Source organism: Marmota monax, unplaced genomic scaffold, assembly GCF_021218885.2.
Source record: "Marmota monax isolate L192 unplaced genomic scaffold, Marmota_monax_Labrador192_F-V1.1 WCK01_AAM20220418_F8-fsc01045, whole genome shotgun sequence".
Taxonomy (NCBI): Eukaryota; Metazoa; Chordata; class Mammalia; order Rodentia; family Sciuridae; genus Marmota; species Marmota monax.
In genome coordinates, this window is record NW_026693603.1 from 38,899 (window position 1) to 59,642 (window position 20,744).

At 59.4% G+C, this 20,744-nt stretch overlaps 1 protein-coding gene across 2 annotated transcripts; it reads left to right on the forward strand.

Moving 5' to 3' along the window:
• Positions 1–4,552: 4,552 nt before the first annotated feature.
• Positions 4,553–8,353, forward strand: LOC124103149 (collectin-11-like). 2 transcript variants are annotated; one of them, XM_046459652.2, is made up of 4 exons: positions 4,553–4,776; positions 5,679–5,732; positions 7,207–7,302; positions 7,433–8,353. In XM_046459652.2, the coding sequence occupies exons 1-4, from the start codon at positions 4,623–4,625 to the stop codon at positions 7,840–7,842; spliced, it is 714 nt and encodes a 237-aa protein (XP_046315608.1). In that variant the 5' UTR covers positions 4,553–4,622; the 3' UTR covers positions 7,843–8,353. The 2 variants fall into 2 exon arrangements, with proteins under 2 accessions (XP_046315608.1, XP_046315609.1); XM_046459653.2 differs by having other exon boundaries at positions 4,565–4,776; positions 7,451–8,353.
• Positions 8,354–20,744: the final 12,391 nt, after the last annotated feature.

A 20,744-nucleotide genomic window follows, 5' to 3' on the forward strand; every position in this document is an offset into this window, starting at 1 on the left:
GCATACTTCGTCACACCCATCTTCAGATGAGGACACTGAGGTGCAGAGAGACTAGGCAGTGTGCCCGGGGTGGCTCAGCTCCTGGGTGGTGGAGCTGAGGTGCAGACCTGGGGCTCTGTGGTCCTCTCCTGGGGCTCCTGTTCCTCCAACCTTCTTGCACCCCAAGCCTCAGCACTTCAGGGCGGCCCTTGGATCAGTGGCATCTGCACCCGTGGAAACTTGCTAGAAATGCCGGAGCCCAGGCCTCTGAGTCACCCTGGGACAGGCCCTGCCACCTGTGGTGCGCAGGCCCCCAGGGATCCCGAGGTCCTCACGGCAGTGCTGGCTGCTCTTGGCTTGGAACTCATGTCTGCTCCTTGTGTCCTTCCTGCTTGGCTGTGGCTGTCCACACAGCATTTAGTTTCCTGTGTCTGTGCCTCATCTCTTAGTACCCCGTGGCAGGGACGGGTCCCATGCCTCTGTAAGATAGGAGCTGAGCTCAGTACCTGGCTGGTGACAGGCACCCAGTGTCGGCAACAACCTTGGATTCTGTTAAAGTTTGGCTCTGTGACTGGGGGTGGGCCTGATGCCACGTTCTCACTCTCAGGTCATGGCTTCTTACAGCAGCAGGTGCCCGCTCGCCTCTGACCTTGCACTTCAGCTGGTGGAATGGGTGCTCATTAATCCCTCCGTGCAGGGGGAGGTCTCGTGTGGAGTGTGCTTGTGTTGGAAGGAGCTTCCCCTCCAGGGGAAGGGCCTCATTTTCCCTGTCGCCTCAGGGTCTGACCTTCCCAAGGGCAGTTGTCTGGGTGGGAGGGCCAGCGGTGAGGGCTGCGGGCTGCTCCTCTGCTTCCCTGTTAGGCAGAGCTCAGGGGCCTCAGAAACAACCCCAAGTGGGCAGGAGGCCCCCACTCCCTTCCCATCTTTTCCCAGGGAATCTGTAAAAGCCAGAGTCCCATTTAAGAGATGGGCCCTCTGGAGGGCTCCTCGGGCTCTTGCAGCGGGAGCTGTACGGCTAGGCAGGGACACTGCCCTGTTCCAGGCAGGGACTCAGTGGTGTCCTGGGTATTGGGAACGATCCGCCACGCTTTTGCTTTATGTGCTGGGGCAGGGTAGGGAGTGGGGGTTCCCGGTTGGGGTCGGCAGGCTGGCCCTGTCCCAGCTCTACCCTGAACCAGCTGTGTGAACCTGGGCAGATCCTGAGGGCTCTGGGCCTCTGCCCTCCATTGGAAGGTCTGCAGGCTCACCCTGCCCTGGACTCCCCCTGATGTGAGACCCACATGCAGCCCAATTTGCCGTGATCCAGTGGGTGAGGGTGTCACAGACCACCCTGCATGGGCACCGCATGAAAGCAGAACCACCAGGTCTCGGGAGGGAAACAAGAGCAGGCCAACCCGCCATCCTCCTGCGGCTCAGCTGGGGTTTCAGGAACCGGGGGCAGTGCTAGGCTGCAGGAAGGGCTGGGGCGCTGGGCACAAGTCAGTGGGTTGAGGACAGGCTGAGGAGAAGGTGTCCCCAGGCGGGTGGGCAGGCAGGAGGGCCTCGGGACACACTCAACAGCAGACACGCATTTCAGGGGACATTGGTTTTCCTGTGGAGCCCACTTTGCATGAGGCTGAGCAGAAACACTGTGTCATCTTTCATCCTCAGACCACATTAATAGTCCAGAGCAAGGAGGCACGTGGGCCAGCTTGGGCTGCCAAGACAAGGGGCCACAGGGTGGCTGAGCTGCAGACACTCGCCTCACACAGCCCCAGAGGCTGGAGGGCAGACAGCAGGGGCAGTGTGCAGGGTCCTGGCCAGGCCTTGCAGACGCCTGCCTTCTCACCAGGTCTCCCAGGCAAGAGCGGGCAGGAGCTCCCGTGTCTTCCCACCCTCCTGAGGACTACCCGTCCTGCAGCCCACCTCTGACTCCCCCAACCCCCTTCAGCTCCCAAAGGCCTCACCCCAGGAGCATCGGAAAGGAACTGGGGCCTGACTTACACCACAGTGGGAGGTGCTGGGCCTCCTGTGGGCACCCAGTGCGGTGGGCATGTCAGTCTGCAGGAGGAACACAGGCGCCCTGGACTGGCCAGAGGGAGCCCAGCCCCAGGGGGTAGGACTCCAGAGAGGAGTTTAAATGCCTGGAGGACTGTCTTGTAGGAGGTGGGCTAAATGACCTTTGCATCTCTCTGGGTGCAGCCCCAGGGTGCTGGGGGAGGGGCAGAGGGGCACCCCATCCCCACCCCATCCCTTCTGGCTTAGGGGTGGATACCCGGCTTCTCCCTCTGCAGGGAAGCAAGCCCTTAGCTGTGGTCTAGAAGTGGGTCTGGCGTCCCTCTCACAGTGCACTTGGGCACACACAGGCTGACACTTGGCGAGGACCGTGGGACCACCTCTTTCCCTGGCGCGGGGTTACCGGGAGGGGGAGGGCGACTGGCTGATTGACTGGAAGCTGCTCTCGACTTTCCCTCTGAGGCTCAGGATCTCCTGGTGGAGAAGCAGGGTGGATTCCATCAGGGCTGTCACAGCGGGTGGGGGGCGGATCTGGTGATCATGGCAGGCACTGGGTCCCCTGGTACTGCAGACTGACTCAGGCAGGGCCACCCCAGCGGCTGACACTGGGGACAGCTGGAGGGGGTGCACCTCCGGGCTGGTGTTGGGGGGCTGCCCTGCCCTGGGGCCTCTGCTTCCTCGGCTCCACCTGCTCCTCCCTGGCCACCCAGGGACTCCCCTTTGCTGCTGCGTAGTGGCCACCATCCTGCCCTGTCCTCCTCTCCCCGATTCTCCTTCCTGAACACCCCCAGGTCATGGCCACAGGCTGTTCCTGTCTCCCGTGTCCCTCCGGTTCCCTCCTTCCCTGAGTGACATCACCGGGGCCTATTTCTAGTTGCCATTGACACACTGATGACCCCCAGTTCTCCGTCCCTGCCTGGCCCCCACCTCACACACCCAGCGCCCCCCTCTTCCTGCTCTTCCCTAGGGACACTGGGGCCCAGCGTCCTCTTCCTCTGCGACCCAGCCTCAGGGATGCTCAGCATCACCTGCCTGGCAGCCCAGGCTGCAGGTCTTCACCTCACCCCTCCCATGTGGTCACCCGAAGGGCCTGCCACTCCACCTCCCACATACCTCTGCCACCCGGCCACTACCTGCCACCTCCTAGACACTGCCTGTCCGCCTGCACCTCCCCCATCCTCCCCAGCCAGCTCCGTCCCTGCCCCTTCCCATCTCTTCACTTAGTGGCCAGCTGCGTCCTGGGTGAGACCTCGCCCTCTTCTTCCCAACTCCATGGTGGTTCAGTGGTTCACTATACCTCGGGGACAGATGCTTCCCTTGTCCCTTTGCTCATGCTCCTCAGAGACTTCAGCTTCTAAATGGCTAATTTCCTGGGTTGCAATTGCCTGATGGTCCCCTGATTTCCCAGCAGACTCCATGTGCTGTGTGGGCACACACACCTGCCGCACCAGTGTCATGCTGGGCTGGTCAGGCCCCGCCCTCCCTGGTACCCCAGCTGCACATGGCCCCAGTGACTGCTGGGGTTCCCACCTTCTAGTCCTGATTCCTCTGACTGATCCACAGGCCCTCCCTGCAGGAAAACAGCCCTGAGTTTCAGATCAACAGGTCTCCGTTCCTGTCCTGGTTCCACCCTGAAGTAGGCACTGACCTGGTCAAGCCCCACAGCCCGGCCCACTTCTATGCAGGGACCTTGTACAACCACAGGAGAACTCATGTGAGCCCACGTGCTCTGAGCAACGCATGGCTCCTTGCCCTTCCCCGGGCAGCGCTGGACTCAGTGTGGCTCGCCCGAGCCGTGCTCTGTGCTCTGGAAGCTGCCCATGTGCGCCACAGCGCAGGACTTCCCGCCAGGAGTCCGTCTCTGCACGGAGCTCGCTGGACTGGGTGCAGGTCCTCCTGCTTCCCTTGGGACCTGCTTTTCCCGAGCTTCCCTGTTTCTGTGACAGCGTGGGTTGGGAGTGATCCCGAATCCTTGGGCACACAGGACACGTTGGGGATGAGAGCATGAAACTGAGCTTCCTGCTGCAGTCCCCGAGCCTGCTGTCAGTCTGCCTGGCCATCAGTGACCACCTGTGGAAAGGCAGGAGCAGGGGGCCTCTGGAGGGGAGGAGCCTGGCATTCAGCAACTGTCCTCTGAGTCTGTTCTGGGGCCATGCAAAGACAGCCATTCTCAGTCTTGGTGTAGTGACCAGAGGGAAGCCCTGCAGGGTCATGGTGGTGTGAGGCCAGGCCCTGTTCCCTCCTGCAGAAGACAGGAGAAGAGGCAGAGGGGCTGGTGACTGTTAGCAGGGGCCAGCAGGGAGTGTGGAACAGCACTTTGGTGTGGAGCTGGCCCAATGGTGAGGCATGCAGGGGCAACCCAGGCCCTCCTTCCTGCTCCCTACCCCTCCTGAGTCTCCTTCAAATGCAGCCAGGCGGAGCCCAGGCTGTGCCACCTGGCACCCGTGCCCATGTTCCCAAGAGCACCCCTCTGTGTTCTTGGAGTCCTGTGGTTCTGTTTCAGCTGGGGACGGGAGTGAGAGCTGGGAAGCACCGTGGTGCGGGATGGAGGTCAGACCATGCCTCCTTCCCTTCACTGTCACCGAGGACCTGCGTGACCTTGGAGAGGTTAAGGGCTGTGCAGTTTTTCAGTCTTGGTCTGTGTGTGCATGGGCGAGTGGGAGATGGCAAGGAGGAGGCATGTTGGATCACCTGTGCATCTGCCAACTTTGATCTTATCGTTTTCTACAGGAGACATGGGGGACAAAGGACAGAAAGGCAGTGTGGGTCGCCATGGAAAAATCGGTCCCATTGGTGCTAAAGGTATTCTAATGCAGTTCTTGCCTCCCACTCCCTCCCAGGCTCGGAGCATCTAAGGACAATTGTAGATGGACCTTCTTGCCTGGTGGTCTTTCTAGTTTCTGTGTATCATGCCTGTAAATTCTGCCCCAGTGCATACTTTCAGAGTTGGAGCCAGCGGCTGCTCCACTCATGGGAGAGGGGGAGGGCAGTGTGCGCTGGCAGCAGGACTTAGGGGTTCACCTTCCCGGGTGCAGGGCAGGAGCTGTGCATGGCCAGCTTTGTGTTTTCAGCCACTCCTCTCAACAAGCGTGATGCACAAGGTTTTCATCACTGAAGTAATGCCGGGCATGTCAGGAAGCCGGTCCGCTCCTCCAGCTTTGGTTTCTCAGGCTTTGTGAGGCTGCGGGATGAGTCAGCCAGAGCAGGACGCAGGTTGTCCCACCTAACAGGAGGTTGGGCCAGGGCTCCTGGCTGCCTGAGAGGGCCAGAGGGACCTGGGTTCCAGCGTGAGGTTACAAGTGTGTCCTCCCTTCCTGGCCCTGGCCGTTGCTAAGCCCAACCCCAGCTCCACCATCCTGCATGTATCTGGGTTTCCGTGCTGCGGGGAGGGTCAGGAAGGAGCTGGCGTCCGAGCCAGCCGCCTTCACCCTTGGAGCTGAGGATCTGTGCGTGCTGCCTGCAGAGTTATCCGGGGAATACCCTGGCTTCCAGAGTGAGTCAACAGCAAGCACCTGTACCTCCTCGAGCCCCAGGACATACACAGGGTCCTGTTCATGCAGAGGGCACTCCCTGTCTTCCCTGCAAAGGAGGATCTGGGAACTCTCAGGCTTGAAACCCGAAGGGAGAGGTTCAACTGGGACGCTTTTTACTCAGGGAACACATCAGCTCTGAGTGGTGACCTTGACTCTGCTATTCTTTTCCAGGTCAAAAAGGAGATTCTGGTGATATGGGACCCCCTGGCCCTAACGGAGAGCCAGGTATGGCATAGCGGCCTGAGGATTTTTTTTTTATTATTATTTCTATTTGTTCTACTTAATTGTACACGACAGCAGAATGCATTCCAATTCATTGTACACACGTGGAGCGCAACATTTCAATTCTCGGGTTGTACATGGTGTAAAGATGCACCACTTGTGGAATCATACATGTACCTAGGGTGATGACGTCCACCTCATTCCACCATCTTTCCTACCCTCATGACCCCTCCCCGCCTCCCCTTTGCCCAGTCCAGAGCAGCCCAAGGATTTTTAATAAAATGTCTTAAAATCGTACTTTAACACTGTGAAGCGTGAGTGACACCGCGGGGGCTGGGAGGCAGGGCATCCATGACACTGGGAGGTGGTTGCTCACTAGTCCCTCTGGTGGAAGTTTCCAGCGTCCCTCACCTGATGTCTCGGTGCCCTTCCTGGGCCTGCCGTCCCTCTGACCCCTGCATGGCGAGGCTCAGGCCTGCCCGCCCCACAGCTTGTGCTCCTGGGTTTCCATCTCTCTCGGGGTGCTCCAGGATCTCCCCCTCAGAGGTGCACACCCTAATGCCCCAGGCACCCCAGCAGCGGTCCCCAGTGTCCTCACCTTGGGGGCCACCAGGGACGTCTAGGCAAGCTCAGGGGCACGTCATCCAGCCCTGTGGAGTGCCTGCTGGAGGTTCCTGCCCATTCTCTGTCCCCCCAGAGCCACATGGCTCTGCCGCAGCCCCTCTCCCTGCCTGGGCTACATCCCGGCAGGCCGCTGTGCGTGGCCTCCCTCTCAGCTCACACGTGAGGTGGAGAGGACAGCAGGATGCAGCTCGGGCTGCGTGCGGCCAGGGTTCCCCACCACCTGGAAGGCTGAGGAGGGCTGACGCTTACTGCTGCTGCTTCACATGGGTGCTTTTCCATCTGTGCTGGGTCCTGTCCCCTCCTGCCCCATGGCAGCTGGCTCTTCCTCTCTGTGAAGCCCCCTCCCCCATTTACACCTTGGCCTTCTGTGTGGAGCAGGAGGGTCCTGAAGGCCTCCCGCCAGCCTCCTGCTCCTGGTCCCTAGCTTCTCCCCATCCAGGCCTCTGGAGATGCCTCACCTGGGGCTTCTGTGTCCCCTCCCATCTGCCCCACCATCCTGCGGAGATGCCTGGGTCCCTCCGAGGGACATAGACCGTGCCGCTGGCTGCCCTCCTTCCAGGTGCCGTGTGGCAGTCCTGGGCTCTGCCGGCTCCCTTCCTCCTTCCCCCCATGCCCTGGTGTCTGCACTGCCACCCTCAGCCTCCCTGGGGAGGCCATGCCCCTCCTCCTCCTGCCCAGCGGCTTCTGCCTTCCCCTGCTGCCAGGCGACACTTGCAAACCTGGTCTTGCCTTTAGGACATCATCGTCACGGCCTCGAAGGCCTGCCTGGTGTCTGCCGAGGAACGATCATATTGGGGGTGGGGTGCGCCCCTCTTCTGAACCCAGCGCCTGCTCAGTGGCTTGATTCCTGCAGGTATCCCCTGTGAGTGCAGCCAGCTGAGAAAGGCCATTGGAGAGATGGACAACCAGGTCGCGCAGCTGACCACGGAGTTAAAATTCATAAAAAATGGTATGTTGGGCCCCGGCTTCCCTTCCCCCAGCCCCAGGGGCAGAGCCCCGGCCGCCTGCGGCTCCAGGTGTGGTCTGGGGTCCCCGTGAGCCTGAGGCCTGTTGATGGGAATGCAGTGCTCACTTTCCAGCCCTGCCCTCCCCTGCAGCTGTCGCCGGTGTGCGGGAGACGGACAGCAAGCTCTACCTGCTGGTGAAGGAGGAGAAGCGGTACGCCGACGCCCAGCTGTCCTGCCAGGGCCAGGGCGGCACGCTGAGCATGCCCAAGGACGAGGCCGCCAACGGCCTCATGGCCGCCTACCTGGCCCAGGCGGGCCTGGCCCGCGTCTTCATCGGCATCAACGACCTGGAGAGAGAGGGGGCCTTCGTGTACTCGGACCGGTCCCCCATGCAGACCTTCAACAAGTGGCGCAGCGGGGAGCCCAACAACGCCTATGACGAGGAGGACTGCGTGGAGATGGTGGCCTCGGGGGGCTGGAACGACGTGGCCTGCCACACCACCATGTACTTCATGTGCGAGTTCGACAAGGAGAACGTGTGAGCTCCCGCCAGGCCTGCCCGGTCCTGCTGCCCGGTCAGCAGGCAGTTCCCATGGATGGTGCCCCCAGCCAGCGTCCTCCGGTGTGGGAGGGACTCTTGGGACAGCATGCTCCCCCCCTCACCCCAGGAATGCAGGGGCTCCTGGCTGTGGGGCATCTGAACCTCAGAGAACGCAGTGAGCTGAACAGGAGAGCCGTGTCCTGGGGGCTCCCTGCTGTGCCGCAGATCACACGTTCACTGTGGAGGGCGCTCAGAAGGCTCTTGCCTTGGTCCAATAGTAAAGGCCGCCCTTCACTATCGCAGTAGGTAGGTGCCGACGAGGGCGTGGGTCTGGAATGACCTAGGCCTCTTCATTCCTGTGTGGAAGGGAGCCCGCTTCCAGGGGCCTGGGTTTCCATGGTTAGACTAAAATGTAGGTCCCTTTGCACTTGTTATCCAAGTAGAAGCCACTTGCTTTGCTTCAAACCCAGATTTCAGGAAGATAAGAATAAATTCTGAAGCTTTGCCATGGCCCTGTGGTGTCATCTTGTCCTCTTACCTCCAATACTGTATCAGTTATGTATTGCTGTATCACAAGCTGTCCCCAATCTTGGTGGCCCCAGGCAGAAACATTTAATCCTTGGGTGTGTCTGGACCAGGGAGTTGTGCAGGGCCTTGCTGGGGCCTCTGCTTCAGGGTCTCCCACCTGTTAGAAGTAAACCCATGAGGTTCTGGCAGAGCTCACTGAGTCCTCGTCACTCACACCAAGGACCGAGGGAGTCATAGGACCGAGGGCCGCTGGGCGGAGGCATCCTCGTTCCTCAAGAGGCTGCTCCACATGACCAGCTTCATCAGGGCAGCAAGGAGACGAGCTGCAGAGAGAACACTGGCCTCTGTAGCCTGGCCTGAGAGGGACACCCCTCGTCTCCAGTGAGTTCTGTTTGTTGGGAGAATCCCCAGGTCTGGCCCCCACACAGGGGGCCCAGGCCAGGGCGTGACCTTTGGGGGCTGGTTGCAGTGACCCATGGTTCTTTTGTATTTCAGACTCCCTAGTAAAAAATAACGGACACGCAGACCCAGAGCGGGTGATGGTGGCACCTCCCCAGCTCGTCTCAGGTTTCTGTGTCTCTCTGGAGGGAGGCCCTGACGGCCGCTGTTCTGGATTGTCTTTCCAAGGGTGTCTGCACAGAATTGCCTTGGGAGATGACGATACCTCTCTCCCCATCATACCCCTTGGTGAAAAGTTCTGGCAGGCTTGCTTACAGCCTTGGAGGAGAGACAATGGATCTCACTCAGGCCCACTGTCCAGCACCCTTCAGACCATGGCTGCCTCCGCGAAAAGAGCCAGCATTCTGACCACCTGCGATAAGAGTTTGGGTTCCCCAGGCTCAAGGGTCTCCTGTGATGACCCTCTGCATGTGCAGGTGTGGTGTGTTCCTCTTTATGAGCCCTGCAGGACCTGGGGTCAGGACGCTGGTGTAGAGGTGCTGGTGTTCTGGCCTCTGGTCTTGCTGTGAGTGATGGAGACTCAGCCGTCTCCCGGCTCCTGCCAGCATCCACGACAGGGTCAGGAGACATGCTGGCCTCTGAGTGGGGTGAATCTCAGACCCTTCCCCGGTCTTGACAGGAGTTTATTTACACTCCGTGGAAGCCTTAGAGAACAAGTGCATTCCAGTATCATGGGTCTGCGAGGTACCTGCTTTGGTTGGAAGAGGGGCTCTCTGTCTTTTGGAGCAGAAAGTGGGATCAAGTGAATGGGATCATTTGAGGAGCCCTTGCCTCGTTTGTTGGAGAGGGACATCAGAGGCAGCCAGGTCTCTCTTCTCTGTCCAGACCCTGAATGGGAGAGGCCTGCCCTTGTGCTGATGCTCACCGCCTTCCAGCACCACCAGCCGGCACGTCTGGTGCTCGGTGTATTTGCACACAGTGGTTCTCACATGGCCATGTGTTCTGCACCATCTGGAGTGAGCTTTGTGAATTGTGAGGGATGATGATGGGGACAGAGGAAGGTGTGCAGGCCCCAGTGATCCCTACCCAGGTCGGCACAGACTGAGCCCCACCCACTAGCACAGTAGTGTCCTTAGCACAGTCTTGAGAAGGGACACCAGACAGGCCTGTGTTGCCTGGGCCTCCACCCTGGGAATGAGTGTGCGTGTGTGATCGTAACACGCCCAACAGGACACAGTCGTGCAGTACCCAGTTCCCCGTCTACTGCTCCGGGTGGGGGTCCATCTCCCAGGCTTTGTTTTTTAAGTACTTATGTATACACACAAAATAGGTGATTTTATTTCTTCTCTCTCTCTGTAGTACTGGGGACTGAACCCAGGGGACTGAACCCAGCCACTAAAATACATCTTTAGCCTTTTTGTATTTTTCAGTTTTCAGGCAGGGTCTTACTAAGTTGCCCTGTGAGGCCGGCAGGGACTCGGGATCTCCTGCTTTAGCTTCCCGAGCAGCTGGGGTCACAGGCCTGCTCGCCACACCTGCTAAACATCTGTGCTCACTAGTTTTAAAAAACTGAAGAATGGATCGCACTGAGCGTGTCTCTCCTTCCTTTTCCTCAGCCACATCTTGCCTTTCACATGAGGCCGCAGGGACCTGGCCGGCTTTTCCCACCTGAAGCGCTGACCTCCCTGGCATGGCCGCAGGGACCTGGCCGGCTCTGCCCCCTGCAGCGCTGACCTCCCTGGCACGGTGCAGGCAGTGCTTCCCTCTCCGTGAGCGCTGGAGCTGTTTCTGTCTCTACTCTTACAGAGGCTGCTGGGCCTGCGTCCTGGACCATGGCTTTGCACAGGGGGCAGTGCGGGCAGTGGCCCTGCACACCGGCACACTGTGTGCTAAGCAGCAGGGACGAGCTGAGCCCAGCGAGAAGCTGGACTGTGGATAGCCCCACGTGGCCCCCCAGCGGTGGCTGCTCAGCCTGGCCCAGGACGTCTCCCACAGGTGTCCTGTCTGTAGACGTTTCCCACCCGCGTGTGCACTCCCATCTCCCACCCACGTGTGCACTCACAGACAGCCACGCGCCCTCCCTGGGCCTCGCCCTTTCCTCTGCCTCTCAGGAGTGTGCCCAGGAGGCTGGAGGGCTCTCTGCCGGGGCCAAGTGCTCTGGGCCCTGGACAGGCTTAGGGGAGAGAGGAAGGGCAGAAGCAGCACAGCCCCGCTCTAGGCCCTGCTGGGGCCCACAGTGTGCTCACCGTGACCAGAGCCATGCCTGGACGCATGCATACTGGGCCTGTGGGAAGAGAGCTCCGTGTGGGGCCTGGGGCCGGGGTCGCAGCCAGGACTTCTGGGTTTGAGTCTGTATTTGGACTTGGTCAAGATGCACAAGATTGTGTGTACGTGATCACAATTGTTAGGCCACAACTGGGCTCCGAGTCAGATACTTTGCCCTAAGTGAATCCCTGCAAGGGTCAGGCGGGACCTCTTGTGCAGCCTGGGGGATGGCATCTGCTGGGCCGAGGAGAGAGCCAGGAGTCACTGAGGTGTGACAAAAGGCTGGTGTACTATTGGATTCACAGCTTCCTGTGAAGTGTAGCTGAAGAAGTTGGGGGGACAGGGTGGCCACAGCCTGGGCAGGTGGCCAAGAAAGGCAGGTGGTTCCAGAGGGTGGCTGCTGGGAAGACTGGCCCAGAGCCACCTGACTCCCCGAGGGTGGAGCTTACTGGTGATGGACGCCCTGGTTCCATTTCCTTGTGCTGCAGCCTGGATGGGCTTCTGCACTGGGGATGTGGGCCACCAGGGGCCCGCAGGGCATATGTCACATTCCCCTACCGAGGGCTTCTCTTTGGGGTCAAGGGCAGAAGGCGGTGTCTTCCTAACCATCTTCTGCTTGTCCCATCTAGCTGGCTGCTGCCCCTGTGGGAACCCGCTCACACGGGCACTGTTAAGTGGGGCGGGAAATCCCAGGGAGTGTGGCCAGAGCACTCTACACAGCCACCTCACAGGATCCAGGCGTCCCCCTCCCCACCTCCCGGCTGGCTGTTCTGCCTCCATCTCTGAGCAATCTCCTCACTCCTCCACATGGACACACGCAAACACGCATGCGCATGCAGACACACAGTCCACACGTGTGCACACACAAAGAGCTCCTGCGGCATGGGGCATCCATGAGTCAGCTGCAGCCCCTGTGTCCACCCTCCTCCCACTGGGCCAGCAGGGTGCCTGCACAGAGCCACCCCGGCCCCCAGGCAGCCACTGACGGCTCTGGTTTACAGCCTGTGTGCCTCCTTCCTGTGTCCTCCCCACGGGAGGGCACTGGTCGGGGAAGGGCACCACTCGGCCCAGGTGGCAGGCCTGCTCAGCTGTATGCAGAAAACCTGGGTCTGGCACATTTACACAGAAAGGGAATTTGTTGAAAGTTTTTTGGGAATTGACAGGAAAGATGGGAGGACTCTTTTGGTGCTCCGTGGAGGGAGCGAAACCCATGAATCATGCTGCGGGTGGGGCTGCACGGTCCGTGGCTGCTGCAGCTGCAGTGCTGTTGCCAAGGAAGCTGGTGGACTGCGTAGGACACACCATAGCTTACCACTCAGACCTGGGGGGTCTGGAGTTGGGGCACGTTAGTGTCTGTGCAGGTGTGCACTGCACAAATCCAGACAGCTGCAACCTGCACAGCTCCCTGTGGCGGCTCCGTAACCTTCTGTGCCCTAGAAACAAGGGCTGGGGCGAGCACGCATTCCCAGTTTCAGTGGTGGAAGGAAAATGCTGCTTCCTGAGGACGGCAATGTCCCAAGCAATGTATCAGTTGCTTTACTGCCGTACAACAGGTCACCCAAGATTTAGTGATGAAACAGTGCCATTTACTTCGGTGCTGTGATTCCATAGGTCAGCGGTTTGCACTGGGGCCAGTTGGTAATTCTGCTCTTGCTGGGCTCACACTGTGACTCTGTTGACCATTGGAAGGGCTCAAGTGGAGCAGGAGACAAGGTGGGGGGTGAGGGTGGTGCAGGAGGCTCAGGGAGGCAGTCACTGAACCAGCCTCCAGCTCCTCAGGTGTCTGCCTTAGTGAGCGAGCCAGAGGAAGCCATCGGCCAGGTCATCAAACCAGGAGGGAGAGGGAGGGGGCGGAAGAGGAAGGATGGGGGATAGGAGGGAGGAGGAGGGAGGAGGAGGGAGGAGGAGGGAGGTCTCTTCAAGGGGGAGGGAGGGAGAGGAAGGATGGGGGATAGGAGGGAGGAGGAGGGAGGAGGAGGGAGGTCTCTCCATGGGGGAGGGAGGGAGAGGAAGGATGGGGGATAGGAGGGAGGAGGAGGGAGGAGGAGGGAGGAGGAGGGAGGTCTCTCTATGGGGGAGGGAGGGAGAGGAAGGATGGGGGATAGGAGGGAGGAGGAGGGAGGTCTCTTCATGGAGGAGGGAGGGAGAGGAAGGATGGGGGATAGGAAGGAGGAGGAGGGAGGAGGAGGGAGGTCTCTTCAAGGGGGAGGGAGGGAGAGGAAGGATGGGAGGATAGGAGGGAGGAGGAGGGCAGGAGGGATTTCTCTCCATGGGGGAGAGAGAGGAAGGATGGGGGATAGGAGGGAGGAGGAAGGGAGGGAGGGAGCACTCTCCATGGAAGGCACAGATTCTTTCAGCCTGGACATCTGTGGGTCCTGCTATTCCCTTCCCTCGAATCCGCTCTCTGGGCTTGGCCCACACAGAGATGGGGCCACAGGAGAGCCAGGCCCAGGAAGTGGGTCTTTGGGCCTTCTGCCTCTTGCTTGGTATGTGTAGCCCAGTGTCCTATGAGGTGAGTAACAAGTTGCTGTATCGTGGATGTGGACTGTCCTTAAAGACCCATGATCCCCAAGTGGTGCTATAGGAGGCGGGGCAGCCTCTAGGAGGCGGGCCTTGTGAGAGGGCTCAGTTGCTTAGGGGGGTTCATCGAGGGGCAGTGGGACCTGGTCTCTCTGCCTCCTTTTGTACCAGCTGCAAGGTGGGCAGCTTTGTCCCTCTGCCTCACCTGCACCTTACAGCAGGTGTGCGGGTGCCGCAGTCTGGCTGGGCACAATCAGGAGCCACTTGTCAAAAGAAACTAACTTTATTTGCATCACCGCAGAGGAGCCAATCAGCTAGATGTTGCTGGGGCCGAGGAGCCAATCAGCTAGATGTTGCTGGGGCCGCTGTGAGCCAATCATCAGCCGGCAGTTGGAAGTTTGCTGGCAGCTGGAAGTTTGCTGGGGCCCCTTCGGCTGTGGCTCTCAACATGCGGGTCCCTCTTTCTCTACAGGAATCTTCTCAGAACCATGGGGGCTTGGAGGGTAGGGACCCCTGGGCTGTGCTGCTGGAGAGGAGGCAGACCCTCCTGCAAGGCTGTTCTCCCAGGGTCCAGGGGAGGCAGAAGCTCCACCTGATGGGTATCCTCCCTGGGGCCAGGGGTTTTCCAGAATTCTCTGTGTGTGGCAGGGGCTGAGGGTCCTTAGCTTTCCCAAGTTTCACTGAAGAACAGTCTTCTCTGGGGGGGCAGGGGCCACTACTGGGTGTGCCCAGTGGTTGCTGGAGGAGCAACAGGGGACGCCCAGGGGTAGAACTTTAACTCAGGGCACCAGCTGGGAGGAGGATGGGACTTCAGCCCCCTGCTGGGGTGGGAGGTGGATTTCTGTGGCTGTCACAGGGTCGGGGCACCAAGCGTCTCCTTTGCAGGAGGGACAGGCCTGGCTCCGGCCTTGCAGGAGAGAACTCGTACTTCTTCAGGGAGGGGCTGCTCCTCCAGTTCCATCTCCCTGCAGCCTTATGACATCACATAGGCTGGACCACTTCTGGAAGGCCCTGTCTCTACCTCTGGGCCCTATATTCTCTCCGAGCTGGCACCAAGCACCATGGGACCCTGGCTGGCTCGTGAAGAGCAGGAAATCTGATGCTGAAGGCCGGGCTTTGAACTCCCGGGTGAGGCTGGAGTGCAGGCCTTTACACCGCTTACAAATCACCGGCCACTTAAAAAGGTGGTGTTTTAAAAGAGGACAAGGTGACAGCAGACGTGGGTCTCACCCCACAATGAGCACCTGACACTTTGGGCAGGTAGGGCGACGGTGGCAGGTGGTCCTTGGGGGCTGGGAACACAGAGAAGGTCCCGAGAGGCTCCATGGTCCAGCTCTGGGCCTTGCTTGATTTGGCTTTAAGTCACGTGACTTTGGTCTTTGAACAAAAATCCCCCAAGTGGAGCTCAGAGTGAAATAAACCTGTATTAAAACAAAAGCCACAAATTAAAACCAAACTCAAATCTGTTGCAAAACTTCCCTGTAACCGGGATTGCACGTGCTGACCTCGGGTTCCTCCTATCTCCACTTAAGCTCCTTTAGTCCTTGTTCCCAACTTGAATAAACTGCTTCCTCTATTCCACCCAAATCTCACACAGAGTCAGAGGCTCTTTCGGAACCTGCTGGCAGCGATGTCCCTCCTGGCTCCCCCTCAGCAGGGCAGATCCAAGGGCAGCAGGCTCTGTGCTTGTCAGGGAAGGTCCCTCCCCAGCTCCCTAGGCCCACCTGCCTGCACCTTTTCCACTTTTATGGCAGAGCTCAAAGGAAGAAGAGTGAGACAGCACCTGGCTGTGAACTCGGAGCCTGTGCTTCTCCATCGGAAGAAAGGCTGCCTTGACTCTCGGACGTGCCTGGCTGGCGACGGGCGGGCCTGTGGGAGAAGCTTCAGCACACTCGGGGACCCAGGAGGCTGGCACTCTGCCTGGCCGCAACCACAGCCCAGGTTTGGAAGGGTCTACCTGGGCGGGGTGGGTGGCAGAGCGCTTGCCCAGCCTATGGGAGGGTCGGCTCCCTCCCCAGCACAAGTCGGGGAGGTAAAATCCCCTCCCTTGCCTTTCTCAATTCACTTACAGCCAGGGAGGCCCCCCCGCACTGGTCACACCCACCCAGAAGGGTTTCAATGCTAGAGTCAGAAGTAGACACCTTGGGTGGTGACATCAGGCCACTTTTCCCAGGAGGGGTGCTTGGGGAAGGTGGGCACATCAGGTGAGCTGCAAGGCCTTGTGGAGGTCGGCTGGCTCCCTTCCTCTTCTCTCTGGGACCTTGGCTATATCAACAGAAATGATTAGGACAATGAGAGAAAATTTGGGGGGACCCACAGCATGACATTCACGGAGCTGTGACCACTTTGTAGAACAGAGTAGCCGCAGGGTGATTTCAGGGATCTCCAGGGTGCTTCCTTGGCACCAGGGTGTGCACGAGGGCAGGGACTGTGTTCCTGGGGCTCTTCCCTGGGGTTCAGGCTTGGGGGCCCAGGACACTGGCTCCTGCAGGTGTAAAATGAGCGGGAAAGGTGCCGCCGGTCTGGAGGGAAGCTGACCGGCTTTGTCTCTCCAGCAGCCTGAAGCTTTTTGTCTCTCTCAGTGCTCTTGGGTTACGGTGGCTCTCCTGGCTTGCGTCTGGGTGGACAAGTATGGGTGTGTGTCTTCCGTTGCATTGCCCAAGGCATCAGTGTCTTAACCAGATTAATAATCTTCCAGTCTTAGGTTGGGGGTTCAGGAGGCTCCGCCGGGTTCTCTGCTTTGGGTTTCACAAGGCTGAGATCAAGGTCAGGCTGGGTGGGCTCTGACTAGGAGGTCCTGGGGTGTGGGCCTGAGGCTCTATCTCCTTGCTGACCATCAGCAGGGGCTGCCCTGGTCTCCCCAGGCCTCTCCTGGGCTCCTGCATGGAGCCCCACGCCTCACAGCCAGCCACCACCTGCCGGGTGCTTCTCTTTTCAGTGTGATTCCAGCTGGTTTTGATTCTTCTGTCTGCTGCTCTGGTACCGCAGCCAGGGGAAATCCTCTGCTGCCAAGGTCAGACTGCCCCTCTCCTGGGGTGACCCAGGTCCTGCCTACTCGTGGTCAGTGGCCTTAATTACATGTGCAGGTTCCCCTTGCCATGCGTGGGGACACAGGTGGCAGGGAGTCTGCCCAGCATATGTGCCGTGTGCGGTCAACCCAGGCCTCATCGTGCTATGCCATGAGGTCTTGGTGGTGTGCTCCTGGTTTCTCCTCCCTGGCTGTGAACTCCGAGGCAGGTAACTGAGTGTGTGGGTCCGATTCATTTAACATCACACCCACTCGAGTAGGAAACATACACACAGGAGAAGTGTGATGGACAGAGGCACAGCCTGTCTGTCTCTGGCTGTCCTGCCCCTGCCCCTGCCCCTGGTTCGGTCTCAGGAGCCAGGCAGCACTGTGCTTCTGCTGGGTCCTCGTGCAGTTCATTGTTGCACCTCCTCCCTGGGCCGAAGCCCCAGTGCACACAGGCCCCTCGGAGCCTCCCCAGTGCCCCCGCCACGCTTCCTCAATTCTCTGAAGGCAGGGTGAGTTTAATTTATTTTTGCATCCTCCTCAGTTTTCAGCATAGGCTCCTAGCAGACTCGGCCATCAGTGGATCTTGCCTTTAGGGCAGGGGCGCTTAGAGACTAACCCCCTGGCCTGTCTGCAGAAGCACTTGTGGTTGGCAGGAAGGACCGTGGAGAGAGTGGCCTGGAAAAAGTGCTGCTGTGTCTAAGGGTGGGCTCCTTGGCAGGCAGTGACTCTCTGCTCTAGTCTTGTGTCAATATGAGCTCTTTAAAAGGAAACCTTGGAACCATGGCTCCAAGGAGGCAGGGCTCTCTAGGATTGTGGCTCCGGTGCTTTGAGGTCCAGCCAGCTGGGTTGAATCGTGCTGCGGCCGGCTGCGCCCCCTGGTGGCTGCTCGGGGAAGGCGGCTCCGTGGAGATGCTTTTCAGAACCGCCTTCACTTCTAGGGCTGCTGGGCCCTTTTCATCTGGCCCGACGCTCTGTTCTGTGGTGACACCAGGTGGGGAGAAGGCCACACCTGGTTCTGCCACCCGGAAGAGTGTGAAATGGGCACCTCACCAATTGGAGCCTCTGTTTTCTCATCTGGGCAAATTACAGATTCTCAGATTTTTCATTTTCTGGGGCTGCGGGGGCTGACATCAGGCCCGGGACCAACTGTGGGCGAACTTGCAGAAACCTCCCGCTCCGTTTTCCTGGCTCTTGGGAGGATGGTCTCTAAAGTGTGTGTGGAAGAGGATCCAGAGTGCAGCTAGACATCGACGGACCATGTGCTTTCATTTTGACTTAACAAATACCAGACACACTGCACATCCCGCTGAGCTGGTGGGATGTTGAGTTTTCCCCGTGCAGGTCAGGGCCCAGGACCTTGACTCTGGACACAGGTCCATTAGGCCCTTGTGTGAAGCTCCGGCAAAGCCAGTTTTCTTCTCACGGAACTGCCAACAGCATGGGGGCTGCACTTCCTGGTCCCCCACCTGGAAGGTGCACCGGGCATCCTGGGGCACTTCCTGGGGAGGAAGGGACAGTGATGCTCCCGTGTCTCGAGCTAGGCTTTTCCAGGACACCAGGTGGCTGCCATGGCCAGGGTGGGATGCTGACCATGCATTGGGCAGTGGAGCAGGGCCTGACTCTGCCTTGCTCCTTGCCCCTCTGGAGGCCATGGCCCAGGGTGCAGGCTGGGCTTTCAGGTGTTCAGGCCACAGCGGGGCAGCAGTGGAACCGCAGGGTGACCGGGCAGCGGCTGGAGAGAGGAAGCTAGAGCAAAGAGCTCAGCAACTCGAGTGGAGGGGTCACAGGGCAGAGAGGGCAGGGTGACAGGGGAGAGGGATGTCCCTTCCTGCTCAGGCCAGGAGCCTTCGGATGACAGCTGGCTAGTTGCCTCTTTTCCTCCTCCTGGCCTGGTGGTCACCTAGCCGTGAGCTGTGACTCGCTCACCCATGAGACACTACCCCCTGCAGCACCTGGAGCTGCACAATGGTCCAGGAGGTGACCCTGCTCTGACTGCATGTCCATCACCCCCCACCTTCTCCTCTTGGGCTGCTCCCCACTGTGGCTCTCACTGTGCTTGGAAGAGCCGGCAGAGGCTGCCCCGCTGCCTGTGATGCAGACCCTCCTCAGGGACATCGCGGGAAACCTGTTGTGTAACCCGGGAACCTCATGTGGTGGGACTGGACCGAGACCCAGGGCATCGGTTCCACTTTTTCTGCAGGAACGGCTTGAATGGCAGTTCTGGCAAAGCCCAGGATCAGGTCACATTCTCCTCCAAACTCTCCTTCCCCTGAGTGGTGGAGTGTCCCTCCCTCTCCTGGGGCGTGGCCACTCTGATGGTCTCTGGTTGATCTCAGGGTTGGCCTGGCCTTTCTATGCCCACCTTCTCTCAGGGCGACCTCACCGACTCCCGGCCTCAGTTGCTCCCTCAGGTAGGCCTCTGACTTCCAACTGTGCCTCCTGCCCAGACTCCAGTCTCTGCCATCCTTAGTGCCCAGAGTGCCTCTCCTCCTCCGTGTGCCCAGTGCACCACGAGGCACCAGCCCAAGGGCTGGACATCACCCAGCTCCTCCCTGTTTCCCCTCCGTCCTCCTCCTAGTGGCTTGGAGCGGCTCCTCCTCACCCTCCTCCTTATTTCTTGACTGGATCCCCACATCGTCTACCAAACTGCTCTCCTGCTCCTGATCTTGTCTCTGTCTGCTCCGCCCTGTCCTGGGTGGCCCGGTGGTCTGCAGGGAACACCTGGCAGTCCCTCCCTGACTGCAGTGTGTGCTGCCCCTCCTCTGGGGCCCACCTGGCTCCTACTGCCCCTTCTGTCTGGATAGCAGGCTCCCTCTCGCAGGGCAGCTGACCCCTCTCCAGCCTCCCAACTTGTCACCTTCTCCAGGAGTCCCAGGCCTCAGCGGGTGAACTGGTGTGGTGGTGCCCCCGTAGAGCTTGGTGGCCCTGCCCGGCCCTGTGCCTGCCGTCGGGCTCCCTGGGCACTCTTCCCCTGAGGCCGTGCCTGAATCTCACTGACCTTTGCTCCTTGCACCTGGCAGAGTTCTCTGCACACAGGAGACCACAGTAATGTTGGAAGATGGGCAGAAGTGGACGCCGAGGGGCATCTTGTGTGACTTAAGGTTTGGTACAGAGTGGAGTGGTGTCTGGCCAACTGTGGTCTATGGATCAAATTCAGCCTGCTGACTTTTGGACAGGGCAGAAGCTGAAAATAGCTTTTTGCACAGTTTAAATGGTTGAGTGGCTAAAATTTGAATGTCGGTGTCCATAAGCCAAGGCCACCAGAATACACAGCACTCACAGCTGCCTGTGCTGCAGTGACAGTGGCCGTCAGAGCCGTGAGGTGGGTGTTAGCGGACTCTGAACAGCCCAGGGTGGCGACCCAGGGCCCAGGAAAGCACCAGTGCTGCACTCAGAGGGGCCCCTGAGTTCCCCTTCACGGGAGCGTAGGACAGTGACACAGACCCAGCACAGACCTGTGACAATTAGATACCTGTGCCTCAGGTGCCTAACAGGTCTCCAGTGCAGGAGGCGGTAGTGAAGTAGGCGATTTTGTAGTGTCGTTGAGGGCTTCCTACATCAGTGAGAGGATGTCGAAGTCTTCTGGGACCACTACTAAATTCTGGTACTATTTCAAGGTCATTAGTGAAATGGGTGTTAAAAGAATGGGTGCTGTCCTATAATGCAAAGAGAACTCCAGCGGCCGCCCGCACTGCCTGGGGGAGCTCTCTGCAGCCATGGAGTGCCCCCCTGGGCCGTTTAGCTTGGCAGCTACCAGCCACCAGGAGCTCTGGGCACACACCTAGGAGAATGGCCTGGATTTTGGAAGTCACTGGATTTAAATTTAAGTGGCACACGTGGAACTAGATGCCATGGCCAGCGCTGAGCCTGTCTGTGTGCCTGGTGGGTCCTGGCAGCAGAGGGACTCTTCTTTAGAGGCCTTCTTTCTTGCCTGAAGACCATAGTGGAGAGGGAGAGGAGGCCAGGGAGGAGCAGACCCCGCTGTCTCTGTGAAGCTGAGCTGGGAGTGGGGCCCGCCTTGGGACTTCCTCCACTGGGGCTCCTCTGCGGCGGGTCACAGGGGTTGTTTATTTTTCTTTATCTCAGTGTAACACAGTTTAAACACACTCGAGCAGCAGAGTCTTCTCTGCAGGTGGAGCTTTGCCAAGAGAATGAGAAAGAGCATAAGGAAATAG

What these genes read in the sequence shown, in the direction of transcription:
- LOC124103149 (XM_046459652.2), top strand. Translation starts at nt 4,623, where the DNA reads ATGGGCGAGTGGGAGATGGCAAGGAGGAGGCATGTTGGATCACCTGTG. An exon ending in CGGTCCCATTGGTGCTAAAG is followed by an intron (nt 4,777 to 5,678) that starts GTATTCTAATGC and finishes ATTCTTTTCCAG; the next exon opens with GTCAAAAAGGAGATTCTGGT. An exon ending in GTTAAAATTCATAAAAAATG is followed by an intron (nt 7,303 to 7,432) that starts GTATGTTGGGCC and finishes CTCACTTTCCAG; the next exon opens with CCCTGCCCTCCCCTGCAGCT.